This window comes from Rousettus aegyptiacus, unplaced genomic scaffold, assembly GCF_014176215.1.
Source record: "Rousettus aegyptiacus isolate mRouAeg1 unplaced genomic scaffold, mRouAeg1.p scaffold_m13_p_5, whole genome shotgun sequence".
Lineage (NCBI taxonomy): Eukaryota > Metazoa > Chordata > Mammalia > Chiroptera > Pteropodidae > Rousettus > Rousettus aegyptiacus.
Window position 1 is genome coordinate 24320523 of NW_023416308.1, and position 22664 is coordinate 24343186.

The 22664-nt window shown below is 36.9% G+C and overlaps 2 protein-coding genes across 5 annotated transcripts in view; one reads left to right on the top strand and one right to left on the bottom strand.

Annotated features, from left to right (window-relative positions):
* SIAE (sialic acid acetylesterase) overlaps positions 1-4823 on the bottom strand; it is a 32900-nt gene extending 28077 nt beyond the window's left edge. For 2 of the 4 annotated variants that reach the window (XM_016124912.2, XM_016124915.2), the window contains exons 1-2: positions 4712-4823; positions 998-1159 (exon numbers count right to left, since the gene is read on the bottom strand). In XM_016124912.2, coding sequence (XP_015980398.2) covers positions 998-1159; positions 4712-4778 — 229 coding nt within the window. In that variant the 5' untranslated portion in view covers positions 4779-4823. Of the gene's footprint in view, positions 1-997; positions 1160-1417; positions 1569-4711 lie in introns of those variants that run through there. The other 2 variants (XM_016124913.2, XM_016124914.2) reach the window with 2 other exon arrangements.
* Positions 4824-4955: 132 nt separating this feature from the next.
* On the top strand, positions 4956-17807 carry SPA17 (sperm autoantigenic protein 17). Its single transcript, XM_016124856.2, has 5 exons — positions 4956-5047; positions 6125-6302; positions 10673-10743; positions 12717-12785; positions 17497-17807. The coding sequence occupies exons 2-5, from the start codon at positions 6149-6151 to the stop codon at positions 17632-17634; spliced, it is 432 nt and encodes a 143-aa protein (XP_015980342.1). The 5' UTR covers positions 4956-5047; positions 6125-6148; the 3' UTR covers positions 17635-17807.
* Positions 17808-22664: the final 4857 nt, after the last annotated feature.

The window sequence follows — 22664 nt, forward strand, 5'->3', positions numbered from 1 at the left end:
ATCCCAGTGTTCCAGACAAGCCCACCTATTCGCCATTTCTCCAATGCTCACTTGTGCCTCCATGCCTTTTCCCAGGCTAGTTAGCCCTATTCATCTTTCAAAATAAAACTTAGACCAAGTTAATTACTCCTAATTAAGCACTCCCATCGCACCCTGTACTTCCTTCCTCTCTGTGGCATTTTTCACAATTAACTGTAATTGCTTATTATTTTTCTGTCTCCTCTCTTAACTTACAAACTTTGTTAGGGAAGAGACGACATCTGTTTTGCTCATCACTGTATCATCAGTACCTAACACAGTATCTGATACATAGTAGCCACTCAATAGATATTTGAGTGACTAAAACAACAACAACAATAAATATTTGTTCAGTACTTATTGTGTGCCAGGCACATTTCTGAGTACTTCATATGCGTTCATTCATTTAATCCCAACAAAAATCCCAAATATTATTATCTTGCTTTACAAATAAATAAATAGGGACACAGAGATAATAAATAATATGTCCAAGGCTACACAGCCATTAAGCGAGAGAGTCAGGAACTGAACCTAGACAGTGAATTCCAGAGCCTGGGTTCTTACCCACTCCTCCACATTGCCTCTCTTTTATATATAATTCAGTTCAAATGCCACCTTCTGTGCAAACCTTCCCTTACCATCCAATCTGAGGTAGATGTTTCTCTTCCATATCCCAAAACACCCCACACACACCTTCATCATAGCAATTATCACACTGCAATACAGAACTTAGTGTCTATTCCCATTAATCCATCAGCTCCTTGAGGACAGGGACCTTGATAACAGTCTTAGTTTCCTCTGCATCCTAGTGCCTAGCACATAGTAAACTGTCAAATAATTTTTAGGTATGTATGTACGTACGTATGGATGGATGGATGGATGGATCAATACCCTGAACTGGAGCATAAACATTCATTTTCAGATAATCCAGCAGGTGGCAGAAGAAGACAAAAGCTGAACAGAGCACGGGCTGCCTTACCTTTCACATGGGTCACTTTCTTCATGATGATTTCCTGATCCTGGCAAAGAGTCACTGTCACTGTGGCTCCAGATATGCCGTAACCCCAAATCACTGCCCCTGCAGGCTCCTTCTGCAGCACCATGTAATCATCGATGTATGAAGCAAATTGGAAACCAACACCTAAAAAATTTCGCAAACACTTAGAAGTCATCACCGGGAAGATTCATCACTGATTGAATCTGGTTAAACAACAAGCAACATACAGTCTTCATACAAAAGAATTTGATTATACTCCGTCCTTTTACTCTTCTAAAACTATATTTTATTCCTCCTAATTAGGTAGGCAACATAATAAGAATAGTTTCCAACAATATGCATCACAGTACAAGACCAATAAGGAAAATGCAAAGAGCCTAGGGCAATCAATGTGCTACAGACCTCTTCCTCTTCAGAGCTCTTGATCTCCTTTGCTCTCAGGCTTGGCCCTAATGTTTGACTCTCTCCCCTCAAATCATTAAAATGCTCCTTTTAAGCACCCCCACAGATGGTGTTTATGAGAAAAATAAACCACCTCCTTCCCCTACTTTCCATAACCACACCCACTCATCTAGCTGGGAATAAAGAAGCCTGCCTCTCCCCAACACAGCCCTCCTCTAATCTTTTTTACCCCTTTCCATCCTACCAGTGTGAATTTCCCTCAAATAACTCCCCTTATTGTTTTTTTGACAACCCACTGACAATTCTAAATAAGCATTTATGAATATCTGCGACAAGTCTGCTTCCTTCTAAGGTAAATTCAGATAAATTATGATGCAAAAAATGTCAGTCAGAGAGGTCAAAATGTCTGAACAAAGGTCTTTTGTCCCCATTTTACCCATTTCTTGAGGTGAATTATGCAAAAAGAACAAGAGGAAGAGCACTGGAAACTGTGGATTCTATTTTAGAGTCACTAACAAGACTGAATAAGAACTCACTTTAACAAGATCATTCCTATTTTTAACATCCAGCCTATATTGAAGTATTTTATTAATAACAAGCATCTATCCAAATTATCTCAGTGAGTTTCTCATCAAAACTTAAAATGGGGGGAAAAAAAGTTACATCCCAGTTGGTCTGAAAAAAAAAAAGACAAAAATCCCTAGAACAAAATAATTAACAAAATTAAGATTTTTAAAAAGAGTTTTAAACAAAAATGATAGGCAGGAAAGAGAATCAGACCTAACGAGGCTGGCTGACATTTTCCTCCCTGGAAGCTGCAAATGATGACAACCCCTTAGGCTACACTTAACAGAGCAGTACAGCTAATGGGGCCACCTACACAGACTCGGTGGCCTATTTGTCCTGTGCTTCAAATAACAGTCCCAGTACCTCAACATCCTTAGCTCTCTCTTATGAGTTAGTCCCATCATGAAACCTACATGACAGTCAAAATTCATCCAGAAGGGCGACTGGGCTGAAGATGCACGGCTGGCAGGAGCAAAAGGCTCTAAGAGACACCTGGAATTGCAAAAGCACATTGGCAGCCTGCTAGAGGGAAAAGAAGCACGAGTGTGGGAAGGCCTTGTCTTGGGTTAGTGCTAATCTTACGGAACAAAACTGAAAACCAAAGGCCTAAGAGCTAAGCTGAGAGAAGGTGGGGGTGGGGGAATGGAGGGAAGAAAACTGGCTGCCGCTGGCATATGAGCTCATGCAAGTGGAGGGCTCTAGCTGTGTGCAGCCACTGTCTCAGAGGCGGGTGGAAACACTATTCCAAGTCAGTCTGTTTTCTGCAACACACATTTACTGACATAACTATTTGTGTATGGCTTATTCTAAGTTGAAAAATTTTAGAGGTGGAAAGTATCTTTTACACTCTGGGGTATAATCACAGTTATTTACTAATCGACAGACTGAGTAGATTAGGTAATTTTTAAAAAATAGCTTGAATATTAATTAATTCGACAAATATTTATTGATGCCTATGTGCAAGGCACCATTTAGAGGACTGAAGATATAACAATGAAAGAAAAACAAACAAAAAAAAACAGACAAACCTTGCCAGCAGGGAATTTACATTCTATTGGGGAGCTTACTTGTGGCAGGCACAATGCTAAACACACTGTAGACATTAAATTTCTTTGACCTCAAATGACATAGATAGTTTATGACAAGACTGGAAACCAAACCACTTTATTTCAAAGTTACTTCAATTTCCATTCTATCACAGCTGAAAACATGGTGAAACCAAATAAAAGTCATATTTCCTGTCTTTTATAAAGCTCACATTCCAAGCTGAGTAGACAGCGGAACACTACCAAGAAATGGAGCAATGGACAAAGCACGGGAACAAGAACAGAGGCGGGACTAGTAACTGTTTTTGTTAAACGCAAGATACTTATGCTTAACGTTTGAATTTTTTTTTTTTAACTCTTCAAATTTTCCTTCATTTGGGTGGGGTAGAAAAATAGGAATTGGCATTCTGGGGAAGAGACCATTATTAAAAGTAGATTGACAAAATTAGGACAGTGGGTACATCTGGTGAGGAACCGGTGCATTGGTGAGGAACACCAGGGAATCCCGATAAAACTATCAATGTTCTAGTTCTTAGGTTGGGCACAGCAGCCATAGGTGTTTATTTTATTGTTTCGTTACACATATCTTTCTTCATCTCAAATATCACATAATAAACAACAGCATAAACAGTGATTTGAAGGAAAAAAATACCAGGATATGCAACTAAATAAGAAGGAAAATTTATACCGTTAATCAATGAAAAATATAGTCAGTGTTAATGAAGGTGATGTAACAATATGACCTAAAGGTAAAGATAAAATACTGACAGACTTTAACAGAAAAACTAATAAAATAATAGCCCTACTCTGTTCTTGGACTCAAAGGTCTCTGTGTGGGACTGAGAGTCAGAGAAAGATTGGTTTACACTTTTGTTAAACCCTGAAAAGCTACCTATGCTCTGCAATTTGTCTGAATCTTGGTACTTTTGGAGTTCCCAGGTAGAGCATAAGTCATTTTTCTGCACTCCGCTGCTGCACTTTAACTTTCATTTAACAGGGATCTTCGTGGTTCACCATTTGAGTGCTCGAAAAAATACATAGATCCAACATCATCACTTTAATACTGCATTAGCAGATTCCATTTTCTAATTTCTCCATGGTTATAACTCAGTGTCCAGCCTGGTATATTCAAATGACAGGATCTCACCTGGACAATAGTCAGAGTGAGTCACCCTCCTCCCCGATGCCACACATATTATCCGAGCAATACCTATGAATTGCACCAGAAACCGAAGCTGAGACTCAAAATATTCTGAGCTAGTGAGGGGGTTGTACTTCTTAGCCCCAATCACCACTTAAACTAGTAAAATTTAATTCCTTGCCTGAAGGGTACCACTGAGGGGGCGGTACTGAAATGTTTTGGATGACTCAGTTACCTGTTTCCAAATATCTAACTGGCTTCGCTCCTCCTCTTGGAGTTCCCCTACAGTTATTCAAAGACCCCGAGGGCCTCTCCACTCAGATAAACCCAACTCTCCCTCCACCCAAAGCGCGGCATCCTAACAGCCGTGGACGCGAGGGAGGAAGCGGAAGGGCTCGGACTCAAGCCCAGCAGAATCTGCAGCCCAGGCCTCGGTCGCAGACCTCTTCCGGGACCTTAAGAGGGGTGCTGGTGGGGGTCCTTCGAGCACGCGGGATGTCGGAGCCCGCACAGGGGTCGGGCCGAGCTGGGCCGCCTCACCTGCACTCGTGTGGGCCCGCTGTATTAATGGCAGCACCAGCCCCAATACAAACACCAGGACCACCATGTTTACCAGGATCCGCCTCCGGGCTCAGGCCTCCAGACGCGAACACTAGGCGGGGGCGGGGCCTGGAGGGGGCGGGGATGTGGGCGGGGCAGGCCCGACTCCACCCTTCCAGGCCGTGCCGTCCGCAAAGCCGTCTCAGGGCCGTACCTCTCCCCTTCTCAGCCGCCGTAGTTGAGTGAGGAAAAAAAAAAAAAAAAAAAAAACGGTTCCCCAGCAACGAGAAAAAACAACTGGAATCATCCCGTCAACAGCTCTGGGAGAACCAAGAGGTGAGGCGGCTTACCCCACTTCCTCTCCCAAACCGAGACCTCACCTTTCCCCTTCGCCTCTCATATTCCATCAGGATCCCTGATACATTCCGGGAACACTGGGGCAGATTGGGAGCCCAGGCAGCCGGTTCTGAAGTCCCAGATCCTCGACGTCCTGCCCCCTCCAACCGCCCTCCGCTCCCCAGATCGTTTCAGGTTCTAACCATGCCTTTTCACAACCCTGAAGGATTCAATGCCTCATCTCATGTTCCCTCGAAAAAAACAAACAACCCAAAAAAAAAAAAAAAAACTCTTCAGATCTGACCTCATGAAACCGTCTAGTCCACCCTTTGAGAACCCTATGTACTCTCACGAAAAGGCCAGGGCCCTGAGTGTTATTTGCATACTCCGTAGTCCAACCCGCTGCTCGGTCCAGTATTAATCTAGCCCTAGTATTCCAAGACAGGAAGACAAGACTTGGTCAGGACAAAACCAGAAAATATAAGAATCCCAAAACTTTGGAGGCAGAGAGTACAAAATCTTGACTGGCCCTACCCCTACCCTACCGCTCTCACTGCCCCTTCCAGAGTACATAGGCGTTTTGAAGCATCACATATAGGTCATGCTTCAGAAGTGGAAGCTAAAGAAAAGACTGAGTGTCAAACTTCTGCATTCAACAAATTAATTTCTAGAATCAGGACTAGTTCTTACTTTTTAAAATTTTAGACCTTATACAGGGTCTTCTCAGCAATTTATGATGAATTTTTAATAATTATTCTAAAATCCCGTGAGATAACAAAAATTAAATTCACTTTTTAAATACAGACATAGGGACAGAAAGAAAAAATGCATAGTATAATAGTGAAAAACCTGTGATTTTTGTAATTAAAAAATGATTTGGCCTATTAAATGGGTCCGTATTTGTAATCTAATTAATAATGGAGAATTCAAAACTCTTAAAGGAATGGACTTGGATTGTGATGGTGAAAAAAATATTGAAGTCAAATATATTTGGGACTCAGAAAGAATTTGTTGCCATAGTTGTGATTAAGTAAAATCAGACAAATTTAAAGACGGTACTCTTTAATGAATCTCTAGGTTCAATAGACATTTCCTTCCAAGATGTCGATTCCATTCTCCAACACCCAGTACCGAATTCCACAAGGATTTGGAAATCTTCTTGAAGGACTGACTTGTGAGATTCTGAGGGAGCAACCGGACAATATCCCAGCTTTTGCAGCAGCATATTTTAAAAATCTTCTAGAGAAAAGAGAGGGTAAGCTTTTTAAAAATAGGCTTTTTTTTTTTTTTAAATAAGAGACTAAGAAGTTGGTTATGGTGAAAATTGCATAGGGTCGTCTCGATTCCACAGAAAGCTTTTCTGAGGCAAGTAGCTTCAAATAACAGTTCTTGCTATTTGAAATATGTGCCTTTTTAACAGTTCTCTTAAATCATGTTAATTCACATTATTGAAGATTATCACTTTTTTACCCAGACCTTCTTTGATGTTTCTCATGGACACACTGGTGGAAGGAGACCTCAAGAAATTGTGTAGTCTAGCTTTCCATTTTCTAGCTGTTCCCATGCATCCCAGGCAGTTGAGTGTCTATGTTTACTGGGAGGAGAGTTTGTGGTTTTTACATTTTGACTTTTCTTACTTGAAAGTATTATAAAAAACAATTCTTTACTTTTTAGGTTAAGTAAATTGGTATTTTCTGGAAGATATTAAACTGTCCTATAGTAAAGGTACAGAGAAAAACTGCTTTAAAAAGTGAATTTCCAGCTTAGGAAGAGAATTTATATTTTTCCTCTGTACTCCCAAGGTCTCATTCTGCCCAGAGACTAAGATTCAGGCTAACAGTAACTCTATGGTTAAGAACCATAGCAGAGATTTTTCACTTCCATAAATAAAATTTCCAAATTCCCAGCCTTGAAGGTTCATGACTATCAAGACCTGACTCAATGGTCAAAATAGGAACTATTAGAGCTATAAGTTTTTATTAAAAACCTATTCTTCATTAGAACAATCATTTTGTATAGGCTTTTATCATTACTTTTGACTATAGTATTCCAAAAGAGTGGTAAAGGTGACTAGAAATAGCCACAAGCAAATAAACATCCCACTTTAAATCACTTTATAAAGAGTGGAAACCTACCACAGGCTTGAATTGAAACAACTCCCATACACGCTACACAGCTCTGTCCCCTTGTCGTCTTTGCTCTACCATGGCAGAGCTCAAAGTCTCTGCCAGGTTCCTGAATCTTGGTCTTTTCCATATCCAGTCACTGTGAATATTTGTTGCACAATCTGAAACCTAAGTGCCACTGAAAAAGGTAAGAGGTGAATTATAATGAACACTAATTTAATTTTGTTATTATAACTTTAATTTTAAAATTTATAAGTAATTTTGGACCTGAGAAACATCCCATTACAAAAACATTTGAGTCATCATTACTGGATCATGACAATTAAAGCAATTAGTGATGGAGAGTAATGGTCACAGAATACTAGCTCTCTAACTAATAAAAAAAAAAAATGGGTAAAACTATTTGAAACAATGTTAAGTACCACACTCATTTAACTCATGTAAACCAAAGGTGAATTATCCAACTGATACAAGTATTAGAATTTAGTCTCTTCAAAAGGGAAGAATAAAGTCCTCTAGGCCAGTCTCACACAATGCAAGAATTTCCTTACAGTAATTACTAATCTTAATTTTTACTTATGTGACAGGAAACATGTAAGTATATGAAATAAAATCTCTAGGGAAAAGATGGGCTTTTTATTAAATGGTGTGATAAAGAGAGAAAGAGAAAATTGGATCTATTCTTTACATCATACACCAGGATAAGTTCCAAATTGATTGGAGATTTAAATATTTTTTAAAATGAAACCATACAAATACTGAAAGAAAACATGGATAAATTTATCATATAAAAGAGGAAAAAATTTTCCTAGCTAAGTACCTATAATTAGTTTAAAAATCCAAGAGCAATTTGAGAAAAGATGAATAAAATTGACATTATTACATGACAAAAATTCCCATAATGAAAATAAAACTACAAATGACAAACAGGAAAACTATTTGCAATTTATATCATAACCAGTTAGTAAACCTAATAAATAAAAGAGCTTGTAAAAACAGTGAAGAAAAAACCAACAACCCTGTAAAAACACTGGGCAAATGATATCAGCAAACAATTCACACAAAAATAAATGCGAATGGCCCTTAACATATTAAAACATACTCAGACTAACCTGTGATAATAGAAGCCTATATCAAAACTACACTGAAGTACCACCACCCACCACCAACAACCCCACTCATCAGATTGGCGAAAGCCCAAGTTTGCCAATTTATTCTAGGCAGGGCTAAAGGGAAATAGGCACTCATACACATTGCTGGAGGAAAAACAAAATGATACAACCCTAAGTAGGGGGAAATGGCAATATTTATCAAAATTATATACGCATTGAACCTTTGATACAGAAATTCACTTCCTCACTTTTTTCGTTGCATTGTTATTTGAGGAAGCAACCAACTATCCATAATAAGGAAATTTGTTGAATAAACTAGAATACATCCACATAATGGAATGATACACAGCATTAAAAAAAAAAACAAAAAACAAAAAACAATCTGTATGATACTATGGCATGACCTTCAAGATATATTAAGTGAAAAAAGTTAAGGTAGGTGGAAAAAAATGTGTTTAGTATGCTACTAATTATCTAACAAAGGGTATTGATATGAATACAGAAGTGTTCATTTATATTTTTTAATGGAAGAATAAATCTTTAAAATAACATTTACCTCTGGGGGAAAAGGAACAGAGTGGAGGAAACCAGAAGCTAGATTTCTCTGAATACATCTTGAATTTGAAATTATAAATGTTTAAAAAAGTTATAAGAAAGAATTAAATTTTAAAATTGTTAAATAATTCCTAAAATTTACAGGATAAACTTGAACACCTTGCCATACCATAAAGTTAGGAAACTGTCGAATATTACTAGAGCTGTTTCCAAAAGACTCAAAGACATCTGAGCCCCTGAATAAGTCCCTACTGGCCAGCTTTGGACAATGAGAGCATAACAAGAATAATAAATGCAATGGATTGAAATTTGTTCAACTTGTTTAACATTCCTGAGTTTGTGATTTAAGAAAAAAAAAAAAAAAAAGCTCCTTGAGAGGATCCTAAGAAACCAACTGATTATTCTGAAAACTGGTAAATAAAGGGAAAGAATCAAAACTTTAACCTGCCTTTCCTGTAAAAACTGCATTTCAGGGTAACCAAATAATTGATGAGAGAAAGTTTTTCTTTATTAGGTACTCTAGAAATAAAGAAGCAATAACCAAATTAGAACATTGCCATTTTGCAACCTCTAAAGAAATTATTTAAGCAGTCATCAGTAATGGGCCCATAAAAATTATAAAGACAACCAGATATTATACATCTACTGATAGAATTATACTGCACTACCTATACTCTTGCCAAAACAAAACAAAACAAAACAAAACCTGAATCAGATCAAACTATAGATGTAACTAGTAGTCTACAGAAAATTCAAAAGCACAGGAACTTATTAAACATCATCATGGGAATGGTATCCAAAATATTTAGACTGTGGAAAACTCCAAAGAAAAAAAATGACCTAATTTCCTCAACAAATAAATTGCAAGGGAAATATGCAGAGTGAGAGATAGGGACCTTTCAATTAAAGAGATTTAAAAGACATAATAAAAGGCTGGATGTGCCCATCATTTGGGTCCTGACTTGGACAAAGCAACCGTAAAAAAAATTAAAAATTAAAAAATATTAGAAAATGGATGAAATTTGGATAGTTGATAGTAAGGAATTATTGTTAGTATTTTAGGCGATAATGGTATTGTGGCTTTATATCTTAGAGATGTATACTGAAATATGTATCTGTAGATAGTATAATATGATGCTTGGGATTTGCTTCAAAATAATCAGAAGAAAGGGCAGGAAAGTGAATGAAGTTTTAGATAAGATAAATCGTGAATTTATAATAGTTGAATCTGAGTAATGTGCACATGGAAATTTGTTATATTATTCTCTACTTTTAAGGTTGAAATTCGTCATATTTAAAAGCAAAAGAAAAGTTCTCTTTAAATATAAATACTTCTCCCTGCCTATGTCAACTGACTATATAATATGCCTCATTTAAAAAACAAAAACAACAACAAAACCTAGCCTTCATTTTTCTAAACTTCTTTACTATTTAGAATTTATTTTTACACATTTTCTTGTGTTTGCTAATTTGTTTATAAGTTTCTATACTTATATTTAAGTATTGACATTTCTGCTCTCTCTCCTGCCTCCCTCGCTCTCACTCTCTCACTCTCTCCCATTTTATTGTAAATTTTATGAAGGCAGCAATTACAGTTTTTACTGCCTTTGTACATATACGCAGTGGTTCATCTAATGTTTAATTCATCATCATATACTTAATGTACACTGGTTAAGTCTTCAGTGCTAGGCTGTGTACAATATCAGTAAGATTTTCAACTGGCAGTAATGAACCTGTGATTTGAAAAAAAGAAAAAAACTTCTTTGTGTTACTATTCTAGATTTACTTTAATGAACTCAAAATAAATCTAAAATTATATTTTTATTATTTAGAAACCAACTTCGATCCAGCAGAATGGGGGGCTAAGGTTGATGACCGCTTCTATAACAACCATGCATTCAAGGTATGGTCCTGTGAAGCTATTGGATTTGGTTATTTCTTCTCTCTGTCTCCAAAACATAAATTATTGAGATCTCCCCAGAATCACGAAAATTGTGAGAGGCATCACAAATATCTTATTAAACTTTTTTTATTATAAATTATTGGGGTGACATTGATTAACAAAATTTAGTAAGTTTTAAGTGGACGATTCAACAGTATGTCATATGTATTCACTACCCATAGTTAAATTTCTTTCCATCACCACATATTTGATCCTTTTTACTCATATCTACCTCTATTCTTCCCCCTCTTCCCTCTGGTAACCACTGGTCCCTGTCCATGTCCATGAGTTTGTTTTTCTTGTTTATTTGTTGCTTTTAGATTTATATACCACATATGAGTGATATGTGGTTTTCAGCTTTTTCCTATCTGGCTTATTTCTTATTAAACCTTTTAATTGTCCTGTTCTTTCTGACTTCTGAAGTATCTGAATTGCATACAGATACCTAGTTTAAATTTTAAAATGGTCAACAGGAAGAATATACATGATAATTATAGAATAGTTACTCTCATTTATTCTTCAAATTTTATTGAGCCTTATGGTACTTGAAAGTAGCAGATAATAAATATTTGTCAGATTAATTAATTGGACAGTTTGTCCAGTTATTTAATTATCACTGACATCTTACAAAAGACCAATTAGAATTAAAGATAGTAATGATACATAGAGTTTTCTCTAAAAAGCTTATCTGTTCAGAGGATGAACCTATATTTTCTTTAGTAGCATTCTTAGAACTAGCCTTTCTCAAACAGGGTTCCTCAAAACAATTAAGGCCTAAGCTGAAGGCATACATTGCACGTAAGGAATCAGTGTCTCTCCTTTGTATCTAGAATGCTTCTAGTTATGTACCATCCTTGGGAGAGTTGAGACAATAGTCACTCGAAATATTCTGTGTTGTGTGGTCCAAATAAGGAATACTGGTTTGAGAAAGGCTGTGTGGGAATCCAGCATCTCTAGCATCAACTTGAGCTTGGTGGAAATTCAGTCACAGTCCCTACCCCAGCCCTACAAATCAGAAGATGAATTTTAACAAGATCCCCAGAGTAAATTGTAGTTACATTAAAGTCTGAGAAAGCTCCACTCTAGACAACTGTGATAAAACATAGGCCACAAAGCACTAACAGACATTTGAATTAAAAGGAATTAACAAAGTTCAAGTTTTGATGAAGTTCCACAGTAGATTTGGGGAATTTCCTAGGGAAATATCTGTCATTCATGAGTTCAAAAATGAAATTTCACCCATTTGTGCCTGTCAGATATGGGGGTGTTCTGTTTATTTCCATTTAACTAGGTTCTTTGTGTTCATGTTTTATTGAAATCAAAGGAAAATGTTGAAAATTTTAAAATATTTGTGTCATATAGCCATTTCAGGTGTTTTCTTCTCTTGAATTCTAAAGGTTTTATTTGATTAGCTTATATGTTCTTTCTGTTTTATGGATTAAGAAAGCTTTTTCCATACGTTGTGAATTAGCAATGTGATATTTGGAGGAAGATTTCAATAACCATGACTTAGTTTTTAATCTACAGACTTCATTAAAGTCAACTTGACTTCGCACTATGCATCATAATGACATTTATTTTGTTTCTATTTTAGAAACTATTGGCACTTCTTCTCTATACTTTGTTCATGATTCATTACAGCATCTTATCAATTTTTATATATGACAGTGGTTTGTTTTTAGTATAAAACAATGTCACATATATTCTAAAAGCAAAAGAACAAACTTTTTTTTAACCAATTCATTAGTCTTTAATATTTACTTACGCATATTCTCTTGAGAGTTTTCATTTTTTTTTCCAACCTACTTTCCTTGTATTTAATTCCTGCTACTTCTCAATAACTTAAAGTAATATTTAATTGCCTGTAAGCAGTTTGATCTAAGACTTAACTGTTTTGGAAACATTGCCTCTTTGGTCCTCTCCCCTCTCTCCAGGAGCAAGAACCACCTGAGAAGGAAAACTCTCAGACATCTGTGAAGGAGGATATGTCAGTCACAACCTTAGTAAGTTATATTTTCCATGTACTATTGGATTCCCAGGAAGAATGATATCACTCAGTTTAAAATTATACTCTAAATATGAATGTAGTCTGTTATCCATATAGCTAATATTATGATTTTGCTTTCTAGATAACTAATATTCGTGATAAACTAACTGGTGGATCATTTTTAGCCATGCCTCTTATAAAGGAAAATCATTCTCCCCCTTAAAAATAAAATCTTATTTCTTGAGATTGTCAACAGATAGAAAAATCTCCCCAAGGGGAAGAACAGGCAGAACTCAAGCCTCAGTTTTTTTTTTTTAAACAAAAATATGTGTTGTTAAATTGTTTATATATTTTGTAGCAATTTTTAAATATATTTAATAATTTTTATTTTTTAGTTGCACTTGACATGCAATATTGTTTCAGGTATATAACATAGTGATTAGACATTTATGTAACTTACAAAGCGATTGCCCCGATAATCTAGTACCTATCTGACATGATATTTAGTTATTACAATATTATTGATGCTATATTCCTGATGCTATACTTTACAGCCTCATGACTAATTTTGTAACACCAATTTGTACTCCCTTCCCCGTTTTCACCCCTCCCCAAGCCTCCTCCCATCTGGCAACCGTCAGAATGTTCTCTGTACCTATGAGTATCTGTTATATTTGTTTATTTTGTTCTTTGGATTCCACATGTAAGTGAAATTATATGGCATTTGTCATGTCTGACTTACTTCACCCAACACAATACTCTCTAGATCTATCCACATTGTTGCAGATGACAAAATTTCATTCTTTCTAGGGCTAAGTAATATTCTATTTTATATATGTACCACTTCTTTATCCACTTCTCTATTGATGGATGCTTAGGTTGCTTCCATATCTTGGCTATAGTAAATAATGCTGCAATGAAAATATGAATGCATATGTCTTTACAGATTGATGTTTTGAGTTTCTTCAAATAAATGCCCAGAAGTGAGATTACTGACTCCTTCTTTGTTTCTTGCTATACTCTTTGTTTTAAAGTCTATTTTGTGTAAGTATTGCTACTCCAGCTTTTTTTCCATTTTCATTTTCATGAAATATCTTTTTCTATCTCTTTACTTTCAGTCTGTATGTATCTTTCAATCTGAAGTGAGTCTCTTGCAGGCAGCATATGTAAGAGTCTTGTTTTCTTATCCATTCAAACACCCTATGTTTTTTGATTGGACTATTTACTCCATTTACATTTAAAGTAATTATTGATAGATATGTAGTAATTATCATTTTACTATTTCTATTTTTCATCATTTTTCTTTTTCTTAAAGAAGTCTCTTTAACATTTCTTGTAATACTGGTTTGGTGGTGATGAACTCCTTTAGCTTTTAATTGTCTGGAAAGCTCTTTATCTGTCCTTCGATTTGAAAGAATAGCTTTCCTGGGTACAGTAAAATGGTTGTAGATCCTTGCTTTTCACCACTTTGACTATTTCATGCCAGTTCCTTCTGGGCTACATAGTTTCTGTTGAGAAATCAGCACACAGTCTTATGGGAGCTCCCTTGTAAAGTACCTAATTGCTTTTCTCCTGCTGCTTTTAAGATTCTCTCTTTGTCTTTAACCTTCACATTTTAATTATGATGTGTCTTGGTGTGTGCCTCTATGAGTCCATCTTGTTTGGGACTCTCTGCACTTCCTCAGCTTATATGTCTATTTCCTTCACCAGGTTAGGGAAGTTTTCAGTCATTATTTCTTAAAATAGGTTTCAATTCCTTGTTCTCTCTCTTCTCCCTCTGGTACCCCTATGATGTGAATGCTTGAGGACCCTTAACCTATCCTGATTTTTTTTTGGATTTTTTTTTTCTCGTTGCTGTTCCAGTTGGGTGTTTTCTGCTACTTTCTCTGATTCAATCCTCTGCTTCACTTAGTCTACTGTTGATTCCATTTAATGTAGTCTTCATTTTAGTTATTGTATTCTTCATTTCTGACTGATTCTTTTTTATGCTTTCTGTCTTCATTTTTATGTTTTCTATCTTTTTGTTAAATTTCTCATTGAGTTCACCTACTCTTCTCCTAAGTTCATTGAGCATCCTTATAACCAAAGTTCATTGAGCATCCTTATAACCAGTGTTTTGAACTCTGCATCTAGTATATTGCTTGTCTCCATTTTGGTGAAGTCTTTTTCTGGAGCTTTGTTCTATTTTTTCACATGAGACAGGCTGTTTTGTGTCCCCATTTTGGCTGTCTCCCTGTGTTTGTTTCTATATATTAGGTAGGGTTGCTATGTCTCCCAGTCTTAGTAGAGTAGCTTTGTGTAGTAGGTTTGCTGGGGGGCCCAGTGGCACAGTCTTGCTTCGTCACCTTACTTCCTACCCAATAGGGTGTAACTTTTCCCTATAAGCTTTGTAAATTATTCCACAAATATATCAATACAACTCAGTCAGCCTAACATTGGCATAAGATATAGTGGGAGGTCAGGGAAGATGGAGGAAGTGTTTTTTCCTTACATCCTTAATCGATGCCCATACATGGATTTTCATGAGTTTGAGATGAGATCCCATTGATTTCCAACTTCAGAATAATTCATTTGCCCATATTGGAGCATCATCTCAGAGGATTTTATGCCATTTTGTTTGCATTTTAAAAGTTTAAGAGCTAGATTTACCTAATTGTTTATGATAAGGGGAGAGGGAGGTGAACAACCTAAAGGTCGGCAAATGAGAGACTGAGTAAATAAATCAAAGTAAATCAATACAATGTAATACAATGGTGTCATTAAATAAAAAATAGGCATGATCGCAAGATGGCAGAGTAGATAAATGCTATATTAGTCTCTTCCCATGACTGCCTTAAAATTACAACTGAGTTATAGAACACTCAACCCAGAGAACCATCTGAAGACTAGCCAAACAAAACTCCTATAACTAAGGATATAAAGAAGGGGCTACATTGAGACTGGTAGGAGGGGCGAAGACATGAAATGGGCTGGCCCTGCATCTGCATGTGGCAGTCGAGCAACAGGAGGGGTATTTTGGCTGTGGAGGTCCCCTTGGAGGAGCAAGTTCCTTCAGCCCCACACTGGTGCTCTCAAGTTCAGGGATTCAGTGCCAAGAAGAGGAGGCCCCACAAAATATGGCTGTAAAAATCAGTAAGAATTCTGACCATCTGGGTGAGATGTAAGGATGCTGGAAACCCAGACATCCCCTTAAAGAGCCCACACACAGATTCACTTGCTCATGGGCTTCAGCAGAGGGATAGCAGCTTAGGAGTTGCCAGAGACATACAGAGAAAGATTGAGTTGTTTGGCTTTGAGGCTAGGGCTCAAGGGACAGCCACCATTAACCCTGTATTGAGCCCTCTTCCTGTGCAGCGCTCAAGTGGGTGCCATCTTGCCTGTGTTGAGCCTTCCCCCTAAACAGCCAAATCTGAATCTGCATTAGTCTGGTGAACTTTGCTTGCTCTACCCTGGTGATTCCCTGGGACCCTACCCCACCCAACTCTTAACTTGCCAGAGGCATATTCATAGCTGGGCAACCAGCCCCACCCCTTCCTCTTTGTTGGAGGCTCTTTCAGCAGAATCAACAGTCCCCTGTGCATGCCTATCAGAATGGCTATCATCAGTGAATTAAAAAACAAGTGTTGGTGAGGATGTGGAAAAAAGGGAATCCTCATGCACTGTTCGTGGGATTGCAAATTGGTACAGCCGCTATGGAAAACAGTTGGGAGGTTCTTCAAAAAATAATAAAGAAAACTATCTTATGATCCACCAAGCGCACTATGTATAGTGCCAGGTGCTACTATACTAATCAACAGGATCACTTCATAAATTATATAAATGTCTAACCACTAAGCAGTATACCTGAAACTAATATTAAATAATACTGAATGTCGACTTTAATTGAAAAATTTTTAAAAAATTTTTAAAAATGGGCAGTGTTATACACTAAATAACATAGATGAAGAGAACAGAGACATGTTATTACCTGGAAAAAGTAGTTGCAGAACATTCTGAATAGTATGATCTCATTTTTAAAATGAAAAGGCATATATGTACCCATCTGAGTACTTCATCTGTAGAGAAATTTTGGAAGGATATATACATTCAACCTATAATAATGGTCACCTCTTAGGGGTAGGATTTGGGAAGGGGTAGAAAACTTTTACTACCAGTGATATTTAAGTTTTTAAATGAATATGTATCACTTATAATTTAAAAATATATATTAAAAGCTGTATGTCTATTGAATTATACCTTAAGATCTATGCATTTCACTGTCTTTCAATTATACCTAAATTTAAAAAACAAAAAAGAAGCTATTTACTAAAGTCAAACCAAGCATGTTAAAACTGACATTATTGGACCAAATGAACTTCTCTCTGGCACTCAACTTTAAAAGTGTGTTTTTGGTTAACTATACTTCAAGGATTCTTACTAATCCCCCTCCCCGCCCCTCCAAAAATGTTACTGCTTGGAAACTGTTAAATAGGAGATATTCTGGGGAGAAAAAGTTGGCAGCGATGATTTATTGCAGAGGCATATTAAAGAATAGCAAAACAAAATACCTGCTATTTTGGCATTTACCATTTGGTACATATACAACATGACAATATATAAAATTTCCTCGGGAAGCAACAGATCTCAGTTGTTACATCCCTAAATTGATTAAATTTATGCGCTATTTGTATGGAATCAAAATACTGTATGGGATGTTTACAGAGTCTCTTTTTCTCCTTTTCACGAAGGAGTCTTCTGAAGAAGATAAACGGGAGAAATCTGCTGTAAAAATTCAAGCAGCCTTCCGGGGATACTTAGCCAGAGAAATGGTGAAGAAAATGAAAAAAGGTAATCTTCAAGAAGAGACAACACAGGAAAACAACTGAGGAAACTGGTTTTGACCCCCAGAAACATGAAAAAAATAATCCAAATCCATCAACCTTGTTGTGATTGTCGTTTTTTTCCTTAGTAAGGGAGATTTGATGTAGTGAAATAACATTTGTTGCTGTTGTGAAAATCTGTCATGAGCATTTGTTTAATAAACATGCCATTGAACACATGCCTCTTGAAGATTTCTCTGAGATCATAAGTCTTATTTATCTTCTCCCAAGTCCATGTATAGAGATCCATGGACTTAGAATTATAGAACTGGAGTATCTTGAGTTTTCAGAGATCTCAGAGGTTATGTGGTCTAATCCTTTCTATCATGTCCCTGAAAAATAGTCTTTTAGCCCCAGCTTCACTCCTAATGATAGAGAATTTAACTGCCTTTCAAGGGTAGTTCATTTAGTTTTTGAATAACTCCAATTATTAGCAAGATAAGCTGGGTCAAAAATCTGCCTCCCTGTAACTTTTCGTTTATCATGCCTGCATTCAATCACTTATTGAAAAATGTATCAAGCATAATTCATGTGCTGGGATTTAGAAACGAATATTTGTTCTTACATTTATGCAACCAACAGGTTTTTTTAATTATCTTGCTCTCCAGAATGACACAGAGTAAGACGAATAACATATTTGAAAAAACTGAAAGCTATAATAACATCAGACTCTTTTTTTTTTTTTAGCCAAAACTTCCCACCTTTCTTTAATGTATAAATGGTAATATCTTCATCACAAACTCAAAAACTTTTTTTAGTAAATCATCAAGCCCCAGTGCCTTATTTTTAAAAAGTTCAGTCTCTCCTTTTTAAGGCCTCCCAACCCTCGAACATTCAAGAAACTTCAAGATCCATGTCTTAGGCCAAAAGAAAATAGAAAGAAAATGGATTCTTTCCATTTAATTAATGCTGTTGCCTTCTACTATGAGATAGCATAGTCCAGCAGACTGATGTAATGTCCTGGCTGATTCAGATATCCATCTGCACTGCTGTGGATGCCCCAGGCTTTGGCTCTAGCATTACACCTCTCAGTTCACAGTCACACCGCCCATTGTTCCCCAATGCTCAATAATACGCCTACATGGCTTGGTCTGGAGGAGCTTCTAAAACCAGTCGTATGTTGTGTATAACAAGTGGTCTACTGCAAGCACTTAGCTCTTAGTCTTAGCTCAAACTTTTTTTTTCTGCAAAGCAGTGTTATTTGAGGTGCCCCATTACCCTTCCTTGTCACTGAGTCCTTACCAGGTTCTACAAAAGAAGTTTAAGTATTCTCCTCAAATACAGATAATTTATGCTGATGCTTTCAAGATCGTGGCATTCTTTAATATCCACTCACCTCTGGGCAGTCATCCCCCTTTTAGGGTCTTTACTGGCATTAGAAAGCTGCATATTAGCTAAACACAAGTTTCTAATATCCACCGGACCCCTTTCTCCCGTCTTAACTGCTCCCTCTCCCAGGCTCGGGGAAAAAAAATCAACTCTCCTCAAGGATTCTGGCTGCTCATTCCCCTATTGCATTCAAAGCACCAGCATCCAACCCCCTTTCTCCTCAAAAAAAAAAAAAAAAAAAAAAAAAGCCATCCTACTTGGGGATTATCAATGGGACCCAGAATCAATGCAAAGACTTAGCTTCCCTGTCCTGAAAAGAAGACCAGAAAAGAAAAAGATTTTTCCCCCAGGGAAAAAGAAAGATACTGGTTAGTTTTTTCAATAATGCTATACATATTAAGTAATTCACAGTGTGCTTTCCAGTACACACACACACACACACACACACACACACACACACACACACACATCTAGTGGTGATGTTTTTGGTAAACGAGGAAAAGGAAGAGAAGGTAGGAAAGAATAGATGTGATATAACAACACATTGGAAAATACTTTGTTAACACTGATTTTCTTTTTCTCTCTCCACTTGCTCCTTCTCAATCTCCTTTGCTGGTAACTCTTCAACCCCCAACTACTAAATGCTAAAGTATCCCCAGGCTCAGTCCTTGGACCTTTTTTCAAGTAACCCACTTACTTGTTGATCTCATCTAGTCTCATGGCTTTAAAAGCCATCTATACACTGATTACTCCCAGATGTATACCTGTATATATTGGACCTTCCTCCACTTCAACTCCAAACTTGCGTATTCAGCTGCCTACTTAACATCCCTATTTGGATGTCTGTAGGCAACTCAGACTTAGCATGTCAAATAACATGTTATTACTCCTGATCACAGCTCCTGATGTTACTCCTCAAATCTTTAATTTCCCTCGTTTTTTCCATCTCAGAAAATGACCATTTTATTCTTCTGTTTGTTCAAGCCCCAAACCTAGAATTAATCCTCAATTTATCTCTTTCTCTCACATGCCATTATAATCTAACAACAAAACCTGTGAGCTCTGTCTGCATAATATGCCCAGAATCTGACCATCCTGGTCCTAGTTCCCATCATTTCTGGTGAATTATTGCAATTACCTTTATATTAGTCAATCATTGACACATTAATGCTACACAATCTATCCCAAAGTCAGTGATTGAAAACAAACTTTTTTTCTCATATGTCTATGGATCAGAAGTACTTAAGCTGAGCTAGGCTGGACTCCAGGCTCGAGATTAGGTTCAGGTCTGTTCTAAGCTGAGAGTTTGTGGGTTGGCTGGGAAAGGTCTGCTTCAGGCTGTGAGCCCAAGAGTAAACTAATACCTCTGTTTCATGTGTCCTATTCAAAGCCCATGTTGAAATGCTATCTAAGGCATGTTCTTACGGTGGTCACAAAAGCAAAAATGGAAGAATATTTCAAGCTTTTGTTCATTATTCTTCTGCTGACATCCCGTTCACCAAAGAAAGTCATTTGACCAAGCCCAAAGTCAATAAGTGAGGAAATACACTGCTCACCATGCGACCATAGTAAAGGCCACGTATATGTATAATATTACCACAGGGTAGTGAAAAATTGTGAAGAACCAATATGTCAGTCTACTACAGTTTACTCTCTTGGTTATAATGATTCATAATTATAATTATTTGTATATTTGTAAATATACAAAATACATTCACTCTTATCCCAAGATCTCCAAAAGTTCCATCAAATCCCTGAAATGTAGGATCTACATTAGGTCGAGATATGGCTCTTGTCAATGTAGAGACCTGTAAATTAAAAGACCAAGTATTTTCTTCTCACACACCCAACATACAACAAATGATGGACAGGGACAATATAACCGCCCACACAAAATACTCTCGTTCAAAAAGGGAATAATGAAAGCAAACAGCAGTCACTGATCTATAGCAATTATTAAATCCCACTGAGCAAAGGTTTCAGGTTTTCCTATTTGGGAAGGTGGGATAACGTTCCATGATTAGGCATTCATTCCCCTCCCTAAGAATAACTCTTCGGTCTATTCTCTTGGTTCCAGCTCTTGGTTCCACAGTCTAGGAAATCATTTTTCCATCATCTTCCACAGTTACCTGGAAAATGAAATATGTCATTATTGGTGGATAAGTGAGTTTCTCAACCTGATTCCTGACTATAGAAAATTGGGAGCCCAAAGGTCTGTTTACATTTTGCACATCCTCAGTCTCATTTAGTTGTTGGTAGTGCTCTTGCTTATGGATTTCTTAAAAACTTTGTGAGTTTTCCATGTGTTTGACTCCAGTCAACTCTATGTGTCAAAAGCTGCACCTACAATTTCTTTCACTATGTGCCTCCCTCTCTATCCCTAGATTTAATTCTATTAAAAGGTGTGACAAATTGGAACTAATATTTCAATTTACTAAAGCCTCATAACTGTCATAAGTAGTCTCCCTGCTTCTACCCTTTTCTCCTTTCAACATAGCAGCCGGAGTGTCCTATTATAGTTTAAATCATATCATGCCACTCTTCTGCTTAAAACCTCCAATGGCTTTTCATCTCACTCAGAGTGAAAACATAGTCTTCATAATGGTCTACAAAGTTTTATGTGGATCTTCCCTCCTGTTATCTCTCTAACCCATTTCTCTTATCTTTTTTATTTTTCTCCTAAGTTCTGAATACCATCTAATATATCTTGTTTTCTGCCCACTTCCTCCTCCTAGAATGTATGCCTCATGAGGATAGATATTTGCTATTTTGTTCACTGCCTAGTGTCTTTCTTACACATAGCAGGAAAGAGTGAACCATTTCTAGTGGCTCATACAGAAGTGGGTGGAACCCTAACAAATATCTTCTTCCATCCAATTAGCTTTGATTGAGTTATACATCCATCACTTAAGGAATCATTTGAGACCAGAAGAAAAGAATATGCTAATTAGCTTGTACCTATCATCATCAGAACTTGCCTGTAGAGTAGGAGGTCAGTTCTGCCCAAAAAACTGACTGAAAATCAAGAAAGTTTGAAGACCCTTTTAAGATATAGAGTAATATTGTCAGGAGGAAGGAATAGTGGGTGCTGGGCAGGTAACCAGCAAATACCCACCACAATACTTTAATCACCACATGGCTTCTCACTACACTGAACTGTTTATTAAATTATTTATTGAAACAAAAGGCTAAGGAAGTCTCAGGAATGAAAGGAAAAGGTTAAAACAGCAAATGAGAGGTTAACATAGACATGTAGAGCTTTGAGTAGCCTGCTACATAAATTGCACTGTTAATGGTGCCCTGTACAGTTGTTCATTGCAAACAGGGGACTTTCCAAAAAGAGCTTTGGAGTCTAGGAGAATATGAAAAATCATGCAGGAAAGAACTTAACCTGTTTTTAAAATACATGCCAAATTTGCTCTGTGGGATGCTAAGTGTGAGTTTGTGAACATGAATTTTTCATGAGACTTTCTTATCAATAGTGTACCTATAAAAAAGGAGTTTTCAGTCCAAATCATCAATCAGTCCTTTTTAGTAAATGTTAATCTAACATAAGATGCCAGGGACCTGCTCTCTTTTGCATTGTGATAGGAGCTTGTTGATGTCACTAAGTGGGAGATGAACCCATAAGAATCTGAATCATTGTTGTCCTTCTGCCTCTAAACTTATAACATCATTCACTTCTGTTATTGTCCTCAAGACAACTA

What these genes read in the sequence shown, in the direction of transcription:
- SPA17 (XM_016124856.2), top strand. Translation starts at nt 6,149, where the DNA reads ATGTCGATTCCATTCTCCAACACCCAGTACCGAATTCCACAAGGATTT. An exon ending in TCTTCTAGAGAAAAGAGAGG is followed by an intron (nt 6,303 to 10,672) that starts GTAAGCTTTTTA and finishes TTTATTATTTAG; the next exon opens with AAACCAACTTCGATCCAGCA. An exon ending in ATATGTCAGTCACAACCTTA is followed by an intron (nt 12,786 to 17,496) that starts GTAAGTTATATT and finishes CTTTTCACGAAG; the next exon opens with GAGTCTTCTGAAGAAGATAA.